At 37.9% G+C, this 16809-nt stretch overlaps 1 protein-coding gene across 2 annotated transcripts in view; it reads right to left on the bottom strand.

Annotated features, from left to right (window-relative positions):
- Dennd4a (DENN domain containing 4A) overlaps positions 1–16809 on the bottom strand; it is a 103006-nt gene that overhangs the window by 46442 nt on the left and 39755 nt on the right. For both annotated transcript variants that reach the window (XM_028752334.1, XM_028752335.1), the window contains 6 exons: positions 16774–16809; positions 12144–12210; positions 10706–10764; positions 8003–8147; positions 7526–7701; positions 3325–3425 (listed from right to left, as the gene is read on the bottom strand). The exon at positions 16774–16809 is cut by the window's right edge and continues 206 nt beyond it. In XM_028752334.1, the coding sequence (XP_028608167.1) occupies positions 3325–3425; positions 7526–7701; positions 8003–8147; positions 10706–10764; positions 12144–12210; positions 16774–16809 (584 nt within the window). The remainder of the gene's footprint in view (positions 1–3324; positions 3426–7525; positions 7702–8002; positions 8148–10705; positions 10765–12143; positions 12211–16773) is intronic.

Raw genomic sequence — 16809 nt, 5'->3', positions numbered from 1 at the left:
ATATGGATACTGGGAGTCAAATCTGGGTCCTCTGAAAGAGCAGTATTATGAAAATAATTTTAAAAAAGAAAGAAAGAAACTGGGGCAGGAGAGATGGCTCAGTGGTTAAGAGCACTGACGACTCTTCTAAAGGTCCTGAGTTCAATTCCCAGCAACCACATGGTGGCTCACAACTACCTGTAATGGGATCTGATGCCCTCTTCTGGTGTGTCTGAAATCAGTGACAGTGTACTCATATACATACTATAAATAAATCTTAAAAAAAAAACTGTTTTAGAGGAGATAGAAAAGACTTGAAACTGCCCGCCTCTGATTTGGAACCAGAACCTCTTACTATAAAGAAATTTATTTACAAAACAGGCAAACTGGGGATGAGAAAGGCTTGGCAGGTGGAGTGTTTATTGTGCACACATGAAGGTGTGTATTTAGATCCCAGGCCCACATAAAAGCCTGGCATAGTCACATGCATCTGCAACTCCAGGGCTAAAGGAAAAGAGAAAGATACAGGGAGATCTCAGGGTTTCAGTGGCTAGCCAGGCTCCAGGTTCACTGAGAGACCTTATCTCAAAAGTCAGGTGGGCAACAATAGAGCAAGACCTCCACATGTGACCAGGTGAGTACACTTATATCCACACTGAAGAAAAGAAAAACCAAACAGTAACCCTTGACTGTGGTTTGCAGATTAGGGTGCTCAAGGTTAATTCCCTGAGTTCCACAACTTTGTTGTAGTGATGTCAAAGAAGGCCCTGTTGGTAAGAAATACAATCCATTTACGTACAATAGGACACCTACTCTCAAAGGGTCAGGATAGAAGCTCTAAATTCTTCAAAACGTAAAGACCTTTTAAGACATAAGGAATCGTTAATTATCTAAACTACCAGTGTTCCTTAAACATCTGTAGCTTTAATCTTTAAGAGTAGTTCATGACACTATGGAGGAGGCTCAGTGGGTGAAAGGCCTTGGAATGCAAATCTGATAACCCGAGTTTGGATTTCTAGAACACACCTAGAAAGCCAGATGTAGTAGCCTGCATTAGTAATTGCAGTGCTCCTACAATGGAAGGCAGAAAAGAAGTGCTCCTACAATGGAAGGCAGAAAAGAAGAATCATCCAGAATCTCGTGGCCCAGTCAGCCTGGAGTATCCAAGGGTAGCAGCAAACAAATACAGACCCCACCTCCAACAGGGTGGAAAGTAGGGGCTAATTACTGAGAGCTGTCCTCTAACCTCCACACCCAGGGCCAGAGCACACACAGATATGTCATATACACCACACACACACACACACACACACACACACACACACACTTTTTTAAAAAGCAGAAATCTTGTCCTTGGTATCCATGGCTGTATCTTCTGCATTCTGTCCTTCACTAGAGTTGGACAGACTACTCAACTGAGTTATTTATACTGGCTACAATAGCTGCTGGACTCTGCAGCTCTCCACAGGAATAAGCAGTTCTAGAAAGCAAACTAGGGAACAAAAACATGTAAACAACTGACCTAATCTACAAAATTAAAGCTTGCTGTTTAATGTCATTAATATATATATATTTTTCCCCAATACTTTTGAGCTACTATGGAATTGGCTAGTTGCTTCTAAACTTTACTAACACTGTGTTTTACATTCTATTTCAAGCTATATTCTTAGTATCTTGAACTTTCACAGGTGTGGGCTATTTCCTATGTCCACATTTCCTAATAAATACGTGACAACTGTATATATTGCCACATCACCATTGGCCATATTTCATAAAATAAAATAAATATTAAACTTTTTTATCATTAAATAAAAAAATAAGACACTGAATGGACCATTGTTACAATACTGACAGAATTAAAGAAATAGAAGCTTAATTTTTTATCAGAAATTCTGGATCACTATCAAGATATATTCTTTACATAAGCTTTTTTCCTAAAATACTTCATATCCTAAAATCAATTTTCACTTTGGTTTTAGCAAATGGCAGATGGTTCCAAGACAGGCATTAGTGGAGAGGTTAGGTCCTGACTCTCCTTTCACTGACAACAGCATTTTCTAATGTGCTTTAAAGCATTTATCTTAGATGTCTAAAGCTTTCTGTTTTATATATGAAGAAAATACACTAGTGGCAATCCTTATTTCTTCATGTTATTTAGTAATGGCAAAATTTAAGGAAATGACCTTTTTAGTGCCCTTATGAATTTTATCTTAAGGCAGTCTTATAAAAATCTGTAAGCTCTAAAATACTTATTTATAAATTACTCATTTGGCTTCTAACATATTCTGCTTTAATAAACATTAAATAAATAAACATTTGCTTTAAAGATTGTAAACACTTTCCTTTCCCTCCCTTCCTCCCCTCCTTCCCTCTGTCCCTCCTTCCTACCCTCCCTCTTCCTTCCTTCCCTCCCTCCCTTCTATCCATTTTTATTTTCTGAGACAGTCTCACTCTGTAGCTCTGGCTGGAGCTCACTATGTAAACCAGGCTGGCCTGGAACTCAGGGATCTGCCCCTGACTCCAAGCGCTGGGATGAAAGTTGTCCTCCACCAGGCCTAGCCGTAAACACTTCCTTTTTTTTTTTTTAATCTGAATCAACTGAACTTTTTAAAGATAGGGTATTGCTCTGTAGTCCTGACGAGCCTAGAACTTGTGTACAAAGGCTGGTCTTGATCTTGCAACAACCTAGTTGCCTCTGCCTCAGAGTGCTGCTGGGGTTATAGCTTCTGTGAACCATGCCAGACTAAAATAGCCTTTTTTATTTTCATTTTTTATTTTTTATAGGGTCTTACTATAAAAAGCAGTAGCTTAGCTGGCCTGGGACTTACTACGTAGTTTCAAGGCTGGCTTGAAATTTTGGTGATTATCCTGCCTCAGTTTCCCAACTGCTGTGATTACATGTGTGAGTTATAATATCCAGTTACCACTTTAAAAAAAAAAAGATTTATTTATTTTATGTGAGTACACTGTTGCTGTCTTCAGACACACCAGAAGAGGGTATCAGATCCCATTACAGACAGTTGTGAGCCACCATCTGGTTGCTGGGAATTGAACTCAGGACCTCTGGAAGTGCAGTCAGTGCTCTTAACCACTGAGCCATCTCTCCAGCCCCACTACTTTCTTTAAAACAAAATAAGTATCAGTTCCAGTATCATACTCCCTTTAGCAGCACAGTTACACAAACTAGCATTTATTCAGAGCAGATGCGCCCTGCTCCAGGGTGACATGTAAACATTCTCTATTTTCCTTATTACTTATATCTCCTTAGCTAAAAAAGAAAAAACACTTCAGACAAAGTCGGTCATTTTCTCAGAATACATTATATAAGTTAAGTTATCCACTTACATTTTGCCAACTGCTGGTGCAAATTATTCAGCGTATTCATCAGATTTTTACATGGCTTCTTCGGAAGAATCTTCCAGGCTACATTCTTTTTGTCACCAGTTCTGAGATTAAAAAACAACAACAATACATTTGTTACATGGACTTTTGGAGGGAGTATATTCCTGCTGCATTTATACATGAAGGGGAAACAGCCATCAAACAAAAAAAATGCAACACATTCAGAATAGTCAGGTTAATGAAGAAAATCTGACAGAGGCAGGTTGGGATACTGATGATATAAAATTAATCTGTGTGAAGGTGTAATCCTCTCCTACATACACCTCAGCATTTACTGTTATGTCTGTGCAGCGTCTGTCACACTTTGCTTTCCTGAGAGAAGGCTTAGACACCTAAACAACAGGAAAATCTAACTGTAGCAGTTTTTCCTAAGAGAAGAAAAGGTATTACTGAATTTTCAATGAACCTAGAAACTACAGACCTTATTAAAATACGCTGCTATATGCTTAGTTTCTTGGTTTCCAAAGCGTAAATAAAAATTATTCTGGGTTTTGCTTCTAAAATATTAAATTCCTTGAGCAAAGTATAATATTACAAAACATTTTATAACTTTAAAAGAGGTTATCTGCTTATAAACTGATATCTCTGTCTGTAGAAGGAGCCTATAATCTCCTTTATTATAATCATTATAACACAGGAGATATAATACACCATAAAGCTTTTGAACTTAACTATAGTTTTTCTTTAGCCTACTTTTTATTTATTCAGTATTTTTTCATTTAAAAAGTAATAAATACTCACATTGACTGTTGAAAAATAAAGAGAAAAAGAGAAGGCAAGCAAACTCATTATGTTCTGTACACAAAGAACAACTCAGTACAAGTGGGTAGTAGAACTGGCCAAGCTAGGGTTTTATCTCTAAATGTCCCCCCCACAAATTTCTTACAGAACAAATAAATACCAGTTTGAAAAATAAGCAAAAATAGTAGAAAAAAGCTTAATCTTATATAAATTAATAATCTTATAATTTATCCTCTTTTCTAACGAATGAAAATAAAAATAAAGGCAGAGCAGGATGAAACTGCAGACGTTCTACTGTGAAAGAATTAATAGTTTTTACATTTATAAGGCGACTAAGAGCATGGTACAGGGAGACTACAATGTAGAAACTTTTTACATCACTATCTTGATAAAACATTTCCAAATAGTATGCCCTCTACCCACACCTGTCTTAGATTAGAGTTGGAGGAACTCAGAGAAAGAAGAACATTGATTTGGTTTGCATTTTTGTTACCATTCACTCTATAGAAGTAGATATTCAGGATATGTTTTTTGGCATAAATGGATACAAAAGTATCACATTGTTATTTACTCAGGTAATTTCTTCCTCTTGCCCTGGATACTGTTTCTGTGAAATGTGGTCAGGTAGGGGAGCTTTACCTTGCTTTCTACAGAGTTTTTAATCTCCGACAGCCTTCCACATTTTTGCTCATGATACCTCCATTTACAAGATTACTATCTGTTACAGCTACCTCATCATAGGTGGTAGAAGTCTTAGTGTCACAGTGGGAGATTAACAGTTTAGAAACCAAGTGCCGGCAGAGTAAACTATGTGTCCTTTAACTGCTTACAAAATATAAATAAGCCTGCACTTTCTTATGTGTCAAGAGGAATTGTGAAATTCTCATAAAGGACACAGACTAACGTGGGGTTACTAGGCTATACATGTGACTTTATGCACATTATATTTTATAAATATTAATTCATTTCCCCCCTCTTCAGAAATTTCTTGGAATTCAGAACTTAATCTGTATTGTATGTATCTGGGGTAGGAAAAGAAAACTAAAAGTCCTATACTGGGAATTTGTTTTTCTTTCAAATTTCAGGTTGGCGTTTCGGAACTCTGGATGAATGGAAGCAGAGAGCTTTAGTTCACTTGTAGGGGTCCCCCCCCCCCACCCTCGCCAAGGCTTGGGTGGCTGATATTAAAGAAAGAGCCAAGTGAAAACAACTCATATCATTTTTGACTCTTCAATTAACTAGTGATCAAAGTAGAAAGAAAGTACCAAATATTATTAGGTATCAGAGAGACAGAGTCTACTAAGTAGCCCTGGCTCTCCTCAAACTCACTACATAGACCACAGAGATCTGCCTGTCTCTGCATTCTGAGTGCTGAGATTAAAGGTATGTGCAACCATGCCCAGCTAAGAAGAGGTTACTTTAACAAATTGAGAGGGTGTGAGAGAGGGAGAACTTTGCCTATCATAATAAGCAGTGTGCACTCACTGGTAGCACTTAGTTCAGCTTTACAAATCACTGAGAGATGGCTCAGTGGTTAAGACCACTGTCTGCTCTTCCAGAAGTCCTGAGTTCAATTCCCAGCAACCACATGATGACTCACAACCATCTGTAATGGAATCTGACGCCCTCCTATGTGTCTGAAGAGAGCAATAATGTACTCAGATACATTAAATAAATAAATAAATCTTTAAAAAATCACTGTCTCATCTAACATTTGTGAAGTGAGAAAGCAAAGTACTAGTTTACTATTTCAACAAAAGAAACACTCCTACCAAAGAACACAGTGTTGCTCATAAAAAAAAAATCTTTGGTTTCTTTAACAAGTGGAGTGAAGGCTGTCTCAGTCTCTGTTCCCTGCCACTGGATCCCCTTCCCCTATCTGGACTGCCTGGTTGGGCCTCAGTGGGAGAGTATTCACCTAGTCCAGCAGGCACTAGATGTCCCAAGGTGAGGAGGTACACAAGGGGGCTCCCTTCCTTTGAGAAAAAGGGGAGAAGACAATGGTAGAGGGATTGATTCATAAAGGTAGGACTGGGAAGAGAGGAGGGAAGGGGGGCTGTGATTGGGATGTAATGTAAACAACAGAAAATAAATTATTGGAAAAAAAAATCTTTGCTTTGAGTAATTCCATATTAAAATGGTCTTCATGTATAAAATATGTCCCATATTTTATTGGTTAATGAATAAAAGCTTTTTGACTGTGCATATACTTCCAAACAAAGTATCTTTTATCTCCCATTTTTTCTAACGGTTCAAGCAACTGCGGTGCTTGATGCATAGCAAAGGTGATGTACAAGGCGAAGGTGGAGGGTCAGTCTACATTTCTGGAATGAATTGACAGACTTTATGGTATACTGCTCTAATTAAAACACAGAAGGGCTAGGAGGGCACCACAGTGACAGAGCACATACTTAGCCTGCATGAGCCCTGGGTTCAGTCCCCAGTACCAGTAAGTAAACAAAGAAAAACCTATTCCTTATTAAGTGAAAAACTAAAGTAGCTTTTGGGATTTTCAGAGGGACTAAATGGGGGACGTTTTAACCTGGTCCTGTGGGCACCACATTGTTGCAGTCATTTCTTCCTTCTTTACTGGCTGATGGGAAACTAGTCTGAAAATTGGATTCAAAGAAAGAAAGAAATATTTTTTAAAAGCTACATTCCAAGAATATGAAAAGGGGAAATTATATATAAATTTATAGATTATTTTAAAATTAGAATGTTCTAATGCTAATTTTATTATGATGCACCAGTATTCTGATAGTCTTATACTAGAAATAAGATTAGACTCTTAGTACAGGAATAGATTTCTAACTCAGCTGTGATTCTCCCATACTCATCTGGCAAAAAAAAAAAAAGAGGTTTAAAAAATTGTTGTGGTACCTGGCATTATTTTTTATTAACTTCCCAATCATCATCTGAAAAGATATTTTATATGTGTGCAATTTTATGTGCAGTCTCCATAGTGGCCAGAAGAGGGCATCAGATTCCTTGGAAATGGTGCTATGGACAGTTGTTAGTGCTATGTGAGTGCTGGGTACTGAATCCATGTACTCTGCAAGAGCACTTGAACCACTGAGCCCTTCTCTCCAACACCGACTTCTAACTGACTTTATTTCCTTTGTGCTAATTTTTTAAGTAAGCATAAGATTATGTTTCTGAAATATTTAAAGCCTGAGGATTAAAAGTGTATTTTCTTTCCAACACGGCCACCTCTAACATCCTAAAGATACTCTACTTAAGCACAGCAAGTGCTGACCAGGAGATGGTGAACTCCAAATACAAAAAAATTAATATATCTCAATACTATATATAAGAACATTAGCCAGCAATTATAAACTGCAAATTCACATACAGAGACAATTACGTTACGGAGACTTAGCTGTAAATTCTCAAGTGTACTTACTGAGAAATGGTGTTGGTATCTAAGTCGACACAACTGACATCTGGTGGAGGGTCATAAAGATCAAAGTATCTTGAATCAATGCCTACTATGAATGGACAAGGTGCACTGAGGACATCTGCGAGAGCCAATGGGCAGAGAGGAACATACGGGCAGGGCCAGTGGAAAGGGAAGATCATCTTGGATGAACAAAAGATGGAAGAGTATTAGGATTCTTATGTTGAAGCATAAGTTATCAGCACACACACAAAATTATATTCTAGATTACTACCTGTAGTTTAATGTTTGATAATGAGTTAAATAATAACTCAAATTAAGTCAGGAAATTAAAGCTACTTCAACAATGTATAAATCCATTATTTTCTGAAATGTAGTTAAGTATTAAAATGATTTTCAATTACATGAATAAATTAAGTTTAAGCCTGAACTGACTGCCTAAGAAATTTACTAAGAATTTAGTACCTAAGAAATGGTACTCACAGACACTAATGCTTCTGTCACACTGGTGAGCACAGAGGGCCGCAGGGAATGGATGAGGATTTTGTGTTCTGTTACGGCAAACACCAGCAGTGTCACAGCATTCTCAGGTCCAAGATTCTGGAGTAGTGTTGAAAACTTTCCACCACTGTCAGTCCAAGCAAAATACACATTAAAACAAAAAACAAAACAAAGCAAAACAACCCCAACAATTTAAACTCCTAATTATCTAGGGGAGCAGGGCTGTGTATATTTAACTTTAAACGTAACTGCTGCTCTTGGGCAGAGAAGCCACAGTATCACAAGCAGTGTGAACGAATGTGAGTGTGTGAGCTTTTAAGGCCATGCACTTTTCAGCACTGCATTCAGTATGGAAAGTCTTCTGCCTGTCCTATTCCTTTTCGTTTTTCTGTTGTTGTTGTTGTTGTTGTTGTTGTTGTTATTGGGACAGGGTCTTGCTATGTAGCCCAGGTTGGTCTCCAATTGTCAATCTTCTTGTCTTGGCCTGCTAAGTGCTGGGATTACTAGTGTTTACTAACACGCCTGCATATCTGCTTCATTTTACATAAACAGATCTGCCACATATATAATGTCCTCCCAAACAAATTCAATTAGTTAAAAGAATGCTTGGTTAGAAGCTAATCCTTTAATGAACGGGCCTTTGGTTAGTTTCTTTTGAGTAAGGGTGTCACTATATAGTCTTGAGTGTCCTGAAGCTCACTATGTAGACCAGGCTGGCTTTGAACTTATAGAGACCTATTACTCCATCCTCCCAAGTCCTGGGACTTTTAAAGGTGTATACCACCATCCCTGGCTTTAATGAAAGGTTTTTAATGTATAGTACTTATCACAAAACCATGCCTTTTCAGGCCTCTCTCCCTTTAAGGAAATATAAATATTTAAGTTTGGATTTATGAATATAAACTCCTCACTATTATAATGGTAACAGCATTAGGAAATCAAGAACCATGAAATGGTGAGATACATCTACAGAGAGAATTAATAAAGCAATAAACTTAGATGTTCTAGATAGGAAAAAATATGGACTAACCAAGTAGTCTTGTAACCAGTGAACATTTTGCCTATATAATGGTAAATAACTTATTTCACTGGGTTGATTTTTTTTTTATGATGAAGCAAAACTAATAATAAGGTTTTTGGAAAAGATACAAACATGCTCACAAAAAGTTGCATGTGTTCAAAACAAAGTTATTCACAACAGCCAAAATACAGAGGCTTCCTAAGAGATAAACGGATAGACAGATGCAGTGTGTTCATACAATGAAGTACTAGCCGGAGGAAGAGGACTGAGCAGTGATGTGTGCCGCACAGGAATGAACCTGTAAACGGGCTCAGTGAAGGGAGTGAGAAATAAAAAGACTAAATATGTATCACTTCATTTACATAAAATGTACAACAGACAAACCTGTAGAACGGTAAAGAAGATCAACAGATGTCTCCGTGTGTGTGTGTGTGTGCATACACAAGTGCATGTATATGTTCACATTCCTCTGTGTATATGTTTGAGCACATATATGTAGGAACAGACAGAATCAAGGTTAGCAGCAAATAACACGGAATAAGTAATGTATCCTAAACTTTATTCACAATAATAGCTGCAGAATTCTGTGAATAAAATCACTGATTTGAACACTTCCCGTGGGTAACTATTTTCATGTGTAAATTATATCTCAACAATGCTGTTCCCTGCATAAAGTCCTTCTGGCCACTTAGAATCAATTGTAATAGTGTGTCCAGCTTATTTTCAGCTCAGATAAGAGCTTGAAAAACATGCATCACTCTGGGCTAAGGGCTAATGATGAAATCATCTGTAATTCTTACAAAATGAATGTCAAAGATGGCAGCTGGTCTCCCTAAGGTATGTGCAATATAATAGTTTAATTATACCATAACTATTTCTGACGGAAAAATTACACAGCTAATTAAATTTCAAGAAATGATACCGTAGGGAATGTATATTTTGTAACTTCTCTGAACTTTTAGAATGATGAACTATGTACTGTTTAATAAGTATTTTTTAAATTTTGGATTAAATTTAAAATTTTAAGCCAGGCAATGGTGACATATAACCTTAATCCCAGCACTTGGGAAGTAGACACAGGTGGATCTCTGAGTTCTAGGTCAGCCTGGTCTACAGAGCAAGTTCCAGGACAGCCAGGGCTACACAGAGAAACCTGTCTTGAAAAAGAAAATGTATTTGGATATATTTCAGAGGACAATTAGAGCTAAAAATAAACTGCCTTCATAATCTATTATCCCACAGTAAGTATGTGGTAACAGAGATACACAGAAATACCAAACACTATTGTAAAAGCTTTCTTTCTTCTCAAAAACTAACCCTAATATTAAGTAAAAAGAATCTGCTAAGAAAGGGTTAAATGAAAAGTGCTTCCATTAACATTTGAGACTTTAGCTAGGAAAGATAATACACATATACATTACTTTCGTTCGCACTAGACTTAGAGAACCAGTTAGGGCTAGAGAGATGGCTGAGTGGCTAAGAATGCCCATTGCTCTTCCGGAGGATCTGAGTTCAGTTCCAAAACCCATGTTGGGAAGCTCACAACCTGTAACTCACTTCCAAGAAACCCAGCACCCTCTTCTAGACTCTGTTGGCAGATGCATGGATGTGGGACTGTGTACACACAGATGTAAAGAAACAAATAGAACTGAAGCTTTACTTGCCTTAATGGAAGAGGTGAAGAAACAGGCTGACTGAGAATCAGATTATCGTGTGGGGATAACTGGAAGATTTAAAACAAAGCAAATATAAGGATGAGCTCGGATGCACCATGCGCTCGTAATGGACATGGACTAATGAGGGCACCCAGGAAGTTCCCCAGATCACCAGCCTAAGAGCAGTTAATGCTTTTGGATTCTCTAAAGCATGTCTTGACCTCTGGCTCCTTCCAACTTCTTACTCTGAATCCTATCTCTTATGTCTTCAACTTTTCCCCAATTCTATTTGAATAAACTTATGTTAACAGGTTACATTTACTCAATACCATACATTTAGGGTCAGTAAACTTATGGCCTGTGACCAATCCATGGGCTCTCTGCTTTGTAAGCAGTCTTAATGGAATATAGCCGTGAGATTTCCCCCCACCACACACACACCCTCTGGCTGATTTTGTGCTGCAACAGCAGATCAGAGCCCCGCAACAGAGGACTGGATAACCTGCAAAGATTAATATTTAGATAATATCTATACAGGGAACATATGCCAGCTTCTACTATAAAACAGTTCCACATGTGTGTGCTAGATTAGCACTCTGGCACCCAGTGTCATGAAGTAATGAACAGCCGTGCAGACCAACTGTCAACACCATCAAAAAGTATGCTCTAGAAATTTTATCTGTATCAATATAGTAATGCAACTAATTTCATCTGCATTTTCAAATATATGTACATTTCTATCAATCAGTAAATATCTTATCTGCTAAGTGATTTCCAATACTAATAATTCCACCTCCAGGGCTGTAATAACCAGCAACGCATGTGATATCAACACATGAAAATATTTCCTTTGTATGAAACATTTCATAGATTAAATAAACAGGCAATTTAAATTATCAAGACTTCAGACAAGATATCAAGAGCAGAGATGTTTTCAACTGTGAAAACATTTATAGTCATTTAAACTTCCCTGTCGCATCCATGGCGCAGGCATCTCCTCCCTCCTGCAATATATAAACATACAACTATACCCGATAACTATTCTAATACATTTAACCAACTATATGATCGTCAATGGCACAAACTTTCAAATATTTAGAAACAATGTGTGTGTGTGTTCATAACCTGTATACTTCTTTTTTTTTTTTTTTTTTTAGACAGACCCACTGTTTAAACAAGGCTGGCCTAGAAGTGACTGTAGCCCAGGCTGAAATTAACTTCTCAACTCTCCTGCCTCTACATCCCAAGTGTTGGGATTACATGTGTCCACAGTCCTCTTCTGTGGATGGAGTTCATAAAATATTAGAGCCTGGATTCCAACATGGACAAACATCTGGTTTTCTCCAGAGCTCATTCTACTTCCCCCACAATGAAGTTGCTATACTTATGTTACACACTGACGGAGCTACTAATAATTCATATGGCCTTCATATTAAAAGAAACTTACCTGAACTAAAATCCGTGGCCTCTGAGGAGATGGAAAGGGAACTTTATGCATAAAATGAGAAATATGCCTTAAAAACAAAAACAGAAACTCAATTGATTCCAAAATGAATACCATTTGCTACGTGCTTAACATGCCGTCACAAATTCAAGCTCCTTAAGCCCTCAGCACTTAACTCCAAAGCCCCTCGTACTGTGGAAACAAAGTAATAGAGAAAGTTGTTTGAATCAGCCCCTCGTACTGTGGAAACAAAGTAACACAAAGAGTTGTCGGAATCATTAAAGCTGCCTCTGATTAAACTGAGTGACTTTATGTTGACAGCTGATTATATGCAACAGTATTTTATTGTCAGTGTCTCAAAACTATGTTTTCTTCTCCCAAAGCAGGTAATGATCAACATTACTAGTGTCTGTAAATGATGAATAAACTGGGTGAGGTAGTGTGTGCCTGCAGTCCCACCTACTTGGGAGACTGCAGATCACTTGAGTTCAGGAGTTCAAGGCAGCCTGGGCACCAGAGGAAGACTTCCCCATCTCAGTAAGCCTTCCATTAAACAACAGGTAAAAATCTACATCAACAAGATAGCTTTTTTGTTGTTTTGCTTTTTGTTTTGTTTGTGGTGATAAGGATCAAACCTAAAACCTTGCACACACCAGCAAGTATTCTTTCACTGAACTACATCTTTTGGGATATGATTTTGGTATATACAGCCTTGAACTTGTAATCCTCCTGCCTCTGCCTCTGCCTCTGCTTCCTGAGCACCAAGATTACAGTCATTCAACAATCAGTAAGTTTTGTTTTGAATATTAAAGAAGGGGGAAAAGACAAAACATAAAAAATATTTTACTCTCTCTGGGAATAAGCTGCTTTTCTTGTATTGTTTTTCTTCTAAACATTATTTAAAGATTATTTTATTTTTAGAAGTGAGATCATTACAAATGAATGGAAAAATGGACAAGTCATTTATTGATTCTCTGTTTTAACTATGCACTGTGCAGACTATGTGAAAAGCTACTAGTCCCTGCTATTACTTAAAATCTGGAAGGAAAATAAGGACTAGCGGAATGAGTACCACAAGACATCCATCTGCTTGATTATCTGAAGCAGTTAGGAAATCAGAACTTTTGTATGACACATGAAATTCTAAAAGTGTTCAAGACCCATTCAGGGAGGATGGGCAAGGTCAAAACTCTTTTTATGGTAATTGAGAAACTCCATTTGCCTTCCTCACACAGTTGACACTGGCAATGATAGTGTCAAGGGACTGTGAATGAAACTGCTAACACCCTATGAGAATCGAGGCAGGGGTAAACTGGCAGATGCTGTATTTTACTGCTTTACTACTATAGACTAAATAAATGACAATTTCACCTAAGAAAGTCTCTGATTGGGGCTGGAGAGATGGCTCAGCAGTTAAGAGCCCTTGCTATCCTTGCAGAAAACTCAGTTCAGTTTCCAACACCCACATGGTGATTTATAATCCTCTATAACTTTAGTTCCAGGAGATCTGGTACCCTCTTCTGACCTCCAAGAGCACTGGAGATACACGTACACAGACATACACACAGGTAAAACAATCCCATATAGAAAATAAAAATAATGAATAAATCTTGAAAATAGAATGTCTGGATTAATGTTATTTGAGATAGTAAATATCTGCCCTGTATATTAATTCTAGAACATACATTTAGAATATTCTGTGATGAAGGATAAGTACCTATAAAGAATTACTATTTCAGACAAAAAGCATGGTCATCATCTTGATTTTGTAAAAGCACTTACGGGACTGAGTTATGAGTCAATTAGTTGGTTTTTTTCCCCCACACAGAATGCCATTATTGTTTGGAAGATGATGGGCAAATTAAGCTTATCCAGTGTTAGTTATTTAACAGATATTTTCCACATAAAATTAACAAAGTGCTATTACTTCAAGAAAAACAATTTTCAAGTGAAAAGTAAGAATTTGTCAACATGAACCCAAAAGCTTTCCAATATTCAAAAGCTTTTCTGAAAACTGGAAATGTAGCTAGGAGGGAAGACACTGGGCTTGATCCCTGGCACCACAGTGAACTTTATGAAAAATAAACTAAACAAAACAAAGCCTTTGTTTATTTGTTTGTTTTACACTAACAAGTAAATGTTCTTGATGTCAAGCCTAATAATCAGAGTTCAATCCCCAGAACCCACATACTGGAAGACGAGAACAGACTCCAGCAAGTTGTTCTCTGACCTCCACCTGTGCACTATGGCAAGGACATGCCAACTTGAATGCACAATGCAAATGCATATATGAATGTATGTATATATATATATATAATGAATGTTAAAACTCTTCTGATGCTAGAGATAGTGATATTAACAAGTGATTCTCTTATACTGAAGAAGACATTTGCCTACATTCCGATGATGTGATAACTGCAATGAACCACTGCTGTACAAATGACCAATACACAATGCTATAAGACCATGCATGCATGAGTTAATCTTCAGTCAAGACTGAAAGAGACCCTCAGATTTTAATAGAACACAGAAGGAAACTTTATTGCTTAGGTTTCATATTTTGCATTACTAATAAATTGGAAGGAACTAACACTTGCCAAGCTTTGGGATAATGCCAAAAAATAATCCACAGTCCTAGAATGACTTCTTAAGTGGCCCTCCCTTTTCTATTCACATTATCTGTGTGACGTCAGATTCTCTTCACATACCTCAACCAAGACAAGAATTGCAACTGACTGAATTCAGAATCGAGAAAGAGAACTCAGGTGGGCTCAAATAAGCCACGACACTAAAGGCTTCCCAACAGAGGGGAGAAAGAATCTGTAGAGACAGATCTTCCAGTAGATAGGCATGGCCCTAGTTGAGGGATGGGGCCACCCACCCATCTTAAAATTTTTAACCCAGGATTGTTCCTGTCCAAATGAAAGACAGGAACAAAAAATAGAGCAGAGACTGAAGGAAAGGCCATCCAGAGACCACTCCACGTAGGGATCCATCCCATCTGCAGACAACAAACCCTGGCACTATTGCTGACAAGAGCCTGGTATAGCTGTCTCCTTAGAGGCTCTGCCAGCACCTGACTAATACAGAGACAGATAACCGTCAGACTGAGTCTGGGGACCCCAGTGGAAGAGCTAGGGGAAAGACTAAAGGAGTTGAAGAGGATTGTAATCCCATAGGAACAACAATGTTAACTAACCAGACCCACCAAGAGCTCGCAGGGACTAAACCACTAATCAAAGAGTACACACAGAGGAACTCATGACTCCAGCTGCTTATGTAGCAGAGGATGGCCTTATCTGACATCAATGGGAGGGGAGGCCCTCAGTCCTGTGGAGGCTTGATGCCCCAGTGTATCAAGATGCTAGAGCAGTGAGGGGGGGAGTGGGTGGAGCAACACTCTCACAGAGGCAAAGGGGAGAGGAGAGAGGGGGGAATAGAATGGGGGGCTTGGGGAGGAGAAACGAGGAAGGGGGATATCATTTGAAATGTAAATGGATAAAATGATTAAAAAAATGTGAAAATTCACTCTTCTCACTAACCATTGCTTTAAAAAAGTTACGTTCAAAGAAATGTTTAAACATGTAACTAGTTTGTTAATTGTTAAGTAGATTATAAATGCATAAATTATAAATCAGTTTTCATTTGTGTTGCAATAAAATGTCTGTATTGAAAAACATAACACATAAAGAAAAGGGCACTGAGTCCTCATACAATTTCAAAGGGGTTCCAACAGCAGAGAATTTCGGAGGTGCTATGTTTTGACCACTAAAAACGAGAGTAGACAGTTGCACGGGACAGCTAGAGCAATGCTGCATCTGTATGCTCTTATGATAACTCTATTACTTCCCAGCTTTCCTCAGGGTTAGACACTAACTTGATGGCAAAGTGTGATTGTAGGCCTGGAAAGGCAGACGCCAGACTCCAGCGAAGGACTCACTGTGCACTGTGCCTTTCTGCATGAGACATCGTCACACTTTAGTGCTCTTAGTAAATCATTAAAATTACAAAATAAAAAACAAAATGTCCTTATCAAATTTCTCTTTTAAATTCATATCTTAACGTAGGACTACTTTGAAGGTGCACTATACTTTAATTATACATAAAAACTACAAATGTAGTTAAGAGTGTTAGTACATCCAGGCTGGGGATGTGGCTCAATGACAAGGCGCTTACCTGGCCTGTGCAAGGCCCCGAGTCTGACCTCTAGCACTGTAAGGAAACCTGGTCCCAGTACTTCTCCAAATTAGCAGCTACGAACCTCCTATGTGTATTTTATATTTATTCCAAATAACCCATTTCAAAATAAATTAAGATGTTTGCTAGCAGAAATAAAATTGTTTAAAATAACAAGACTGTAAAAATATAAAGTTTTACATAAATAAAATAACCAAATGTTTTTCTCAAATAACTCTCAAGGAACTCAATTTCCATAGAAAATTGAATCAATTACTAGTATAAGTATACCAAGGAAAGGGCTGACAATTTGAGACATGGTCTCTCTATATGGCCCTGGCTGTCCTGGAACTATGTTGACCAGGCCTGCCGCCAGCTCACATAAACGTATCATCAAATGTACACAAATGTACCATGCTGGAGTATCACACTTTAAACCATGGAGCTTATAACTTACTTCTCAATTGGAAGGGCATGAGGTCCAGAGATGGAA

This window comes from Grammomys surdaster, unplaced genomic scaffold (assembly GCF_004785775.1).
Source record: "Grammomys surdaster isolate TR1022 unplaced genomic scaffold, NIH_TR_1.0 125896, whole genome shotgun sequence".
NCBI lineage: Eukaryota > Metazoa > Chordata > Mammalia > Rodentia > Muridae > Grammomys > Grammomys surdaster.
Note: the sequence above shows the minus strand (reverse complement) of the source record. Positions and strands in the feature narration are given on the sequence as shown.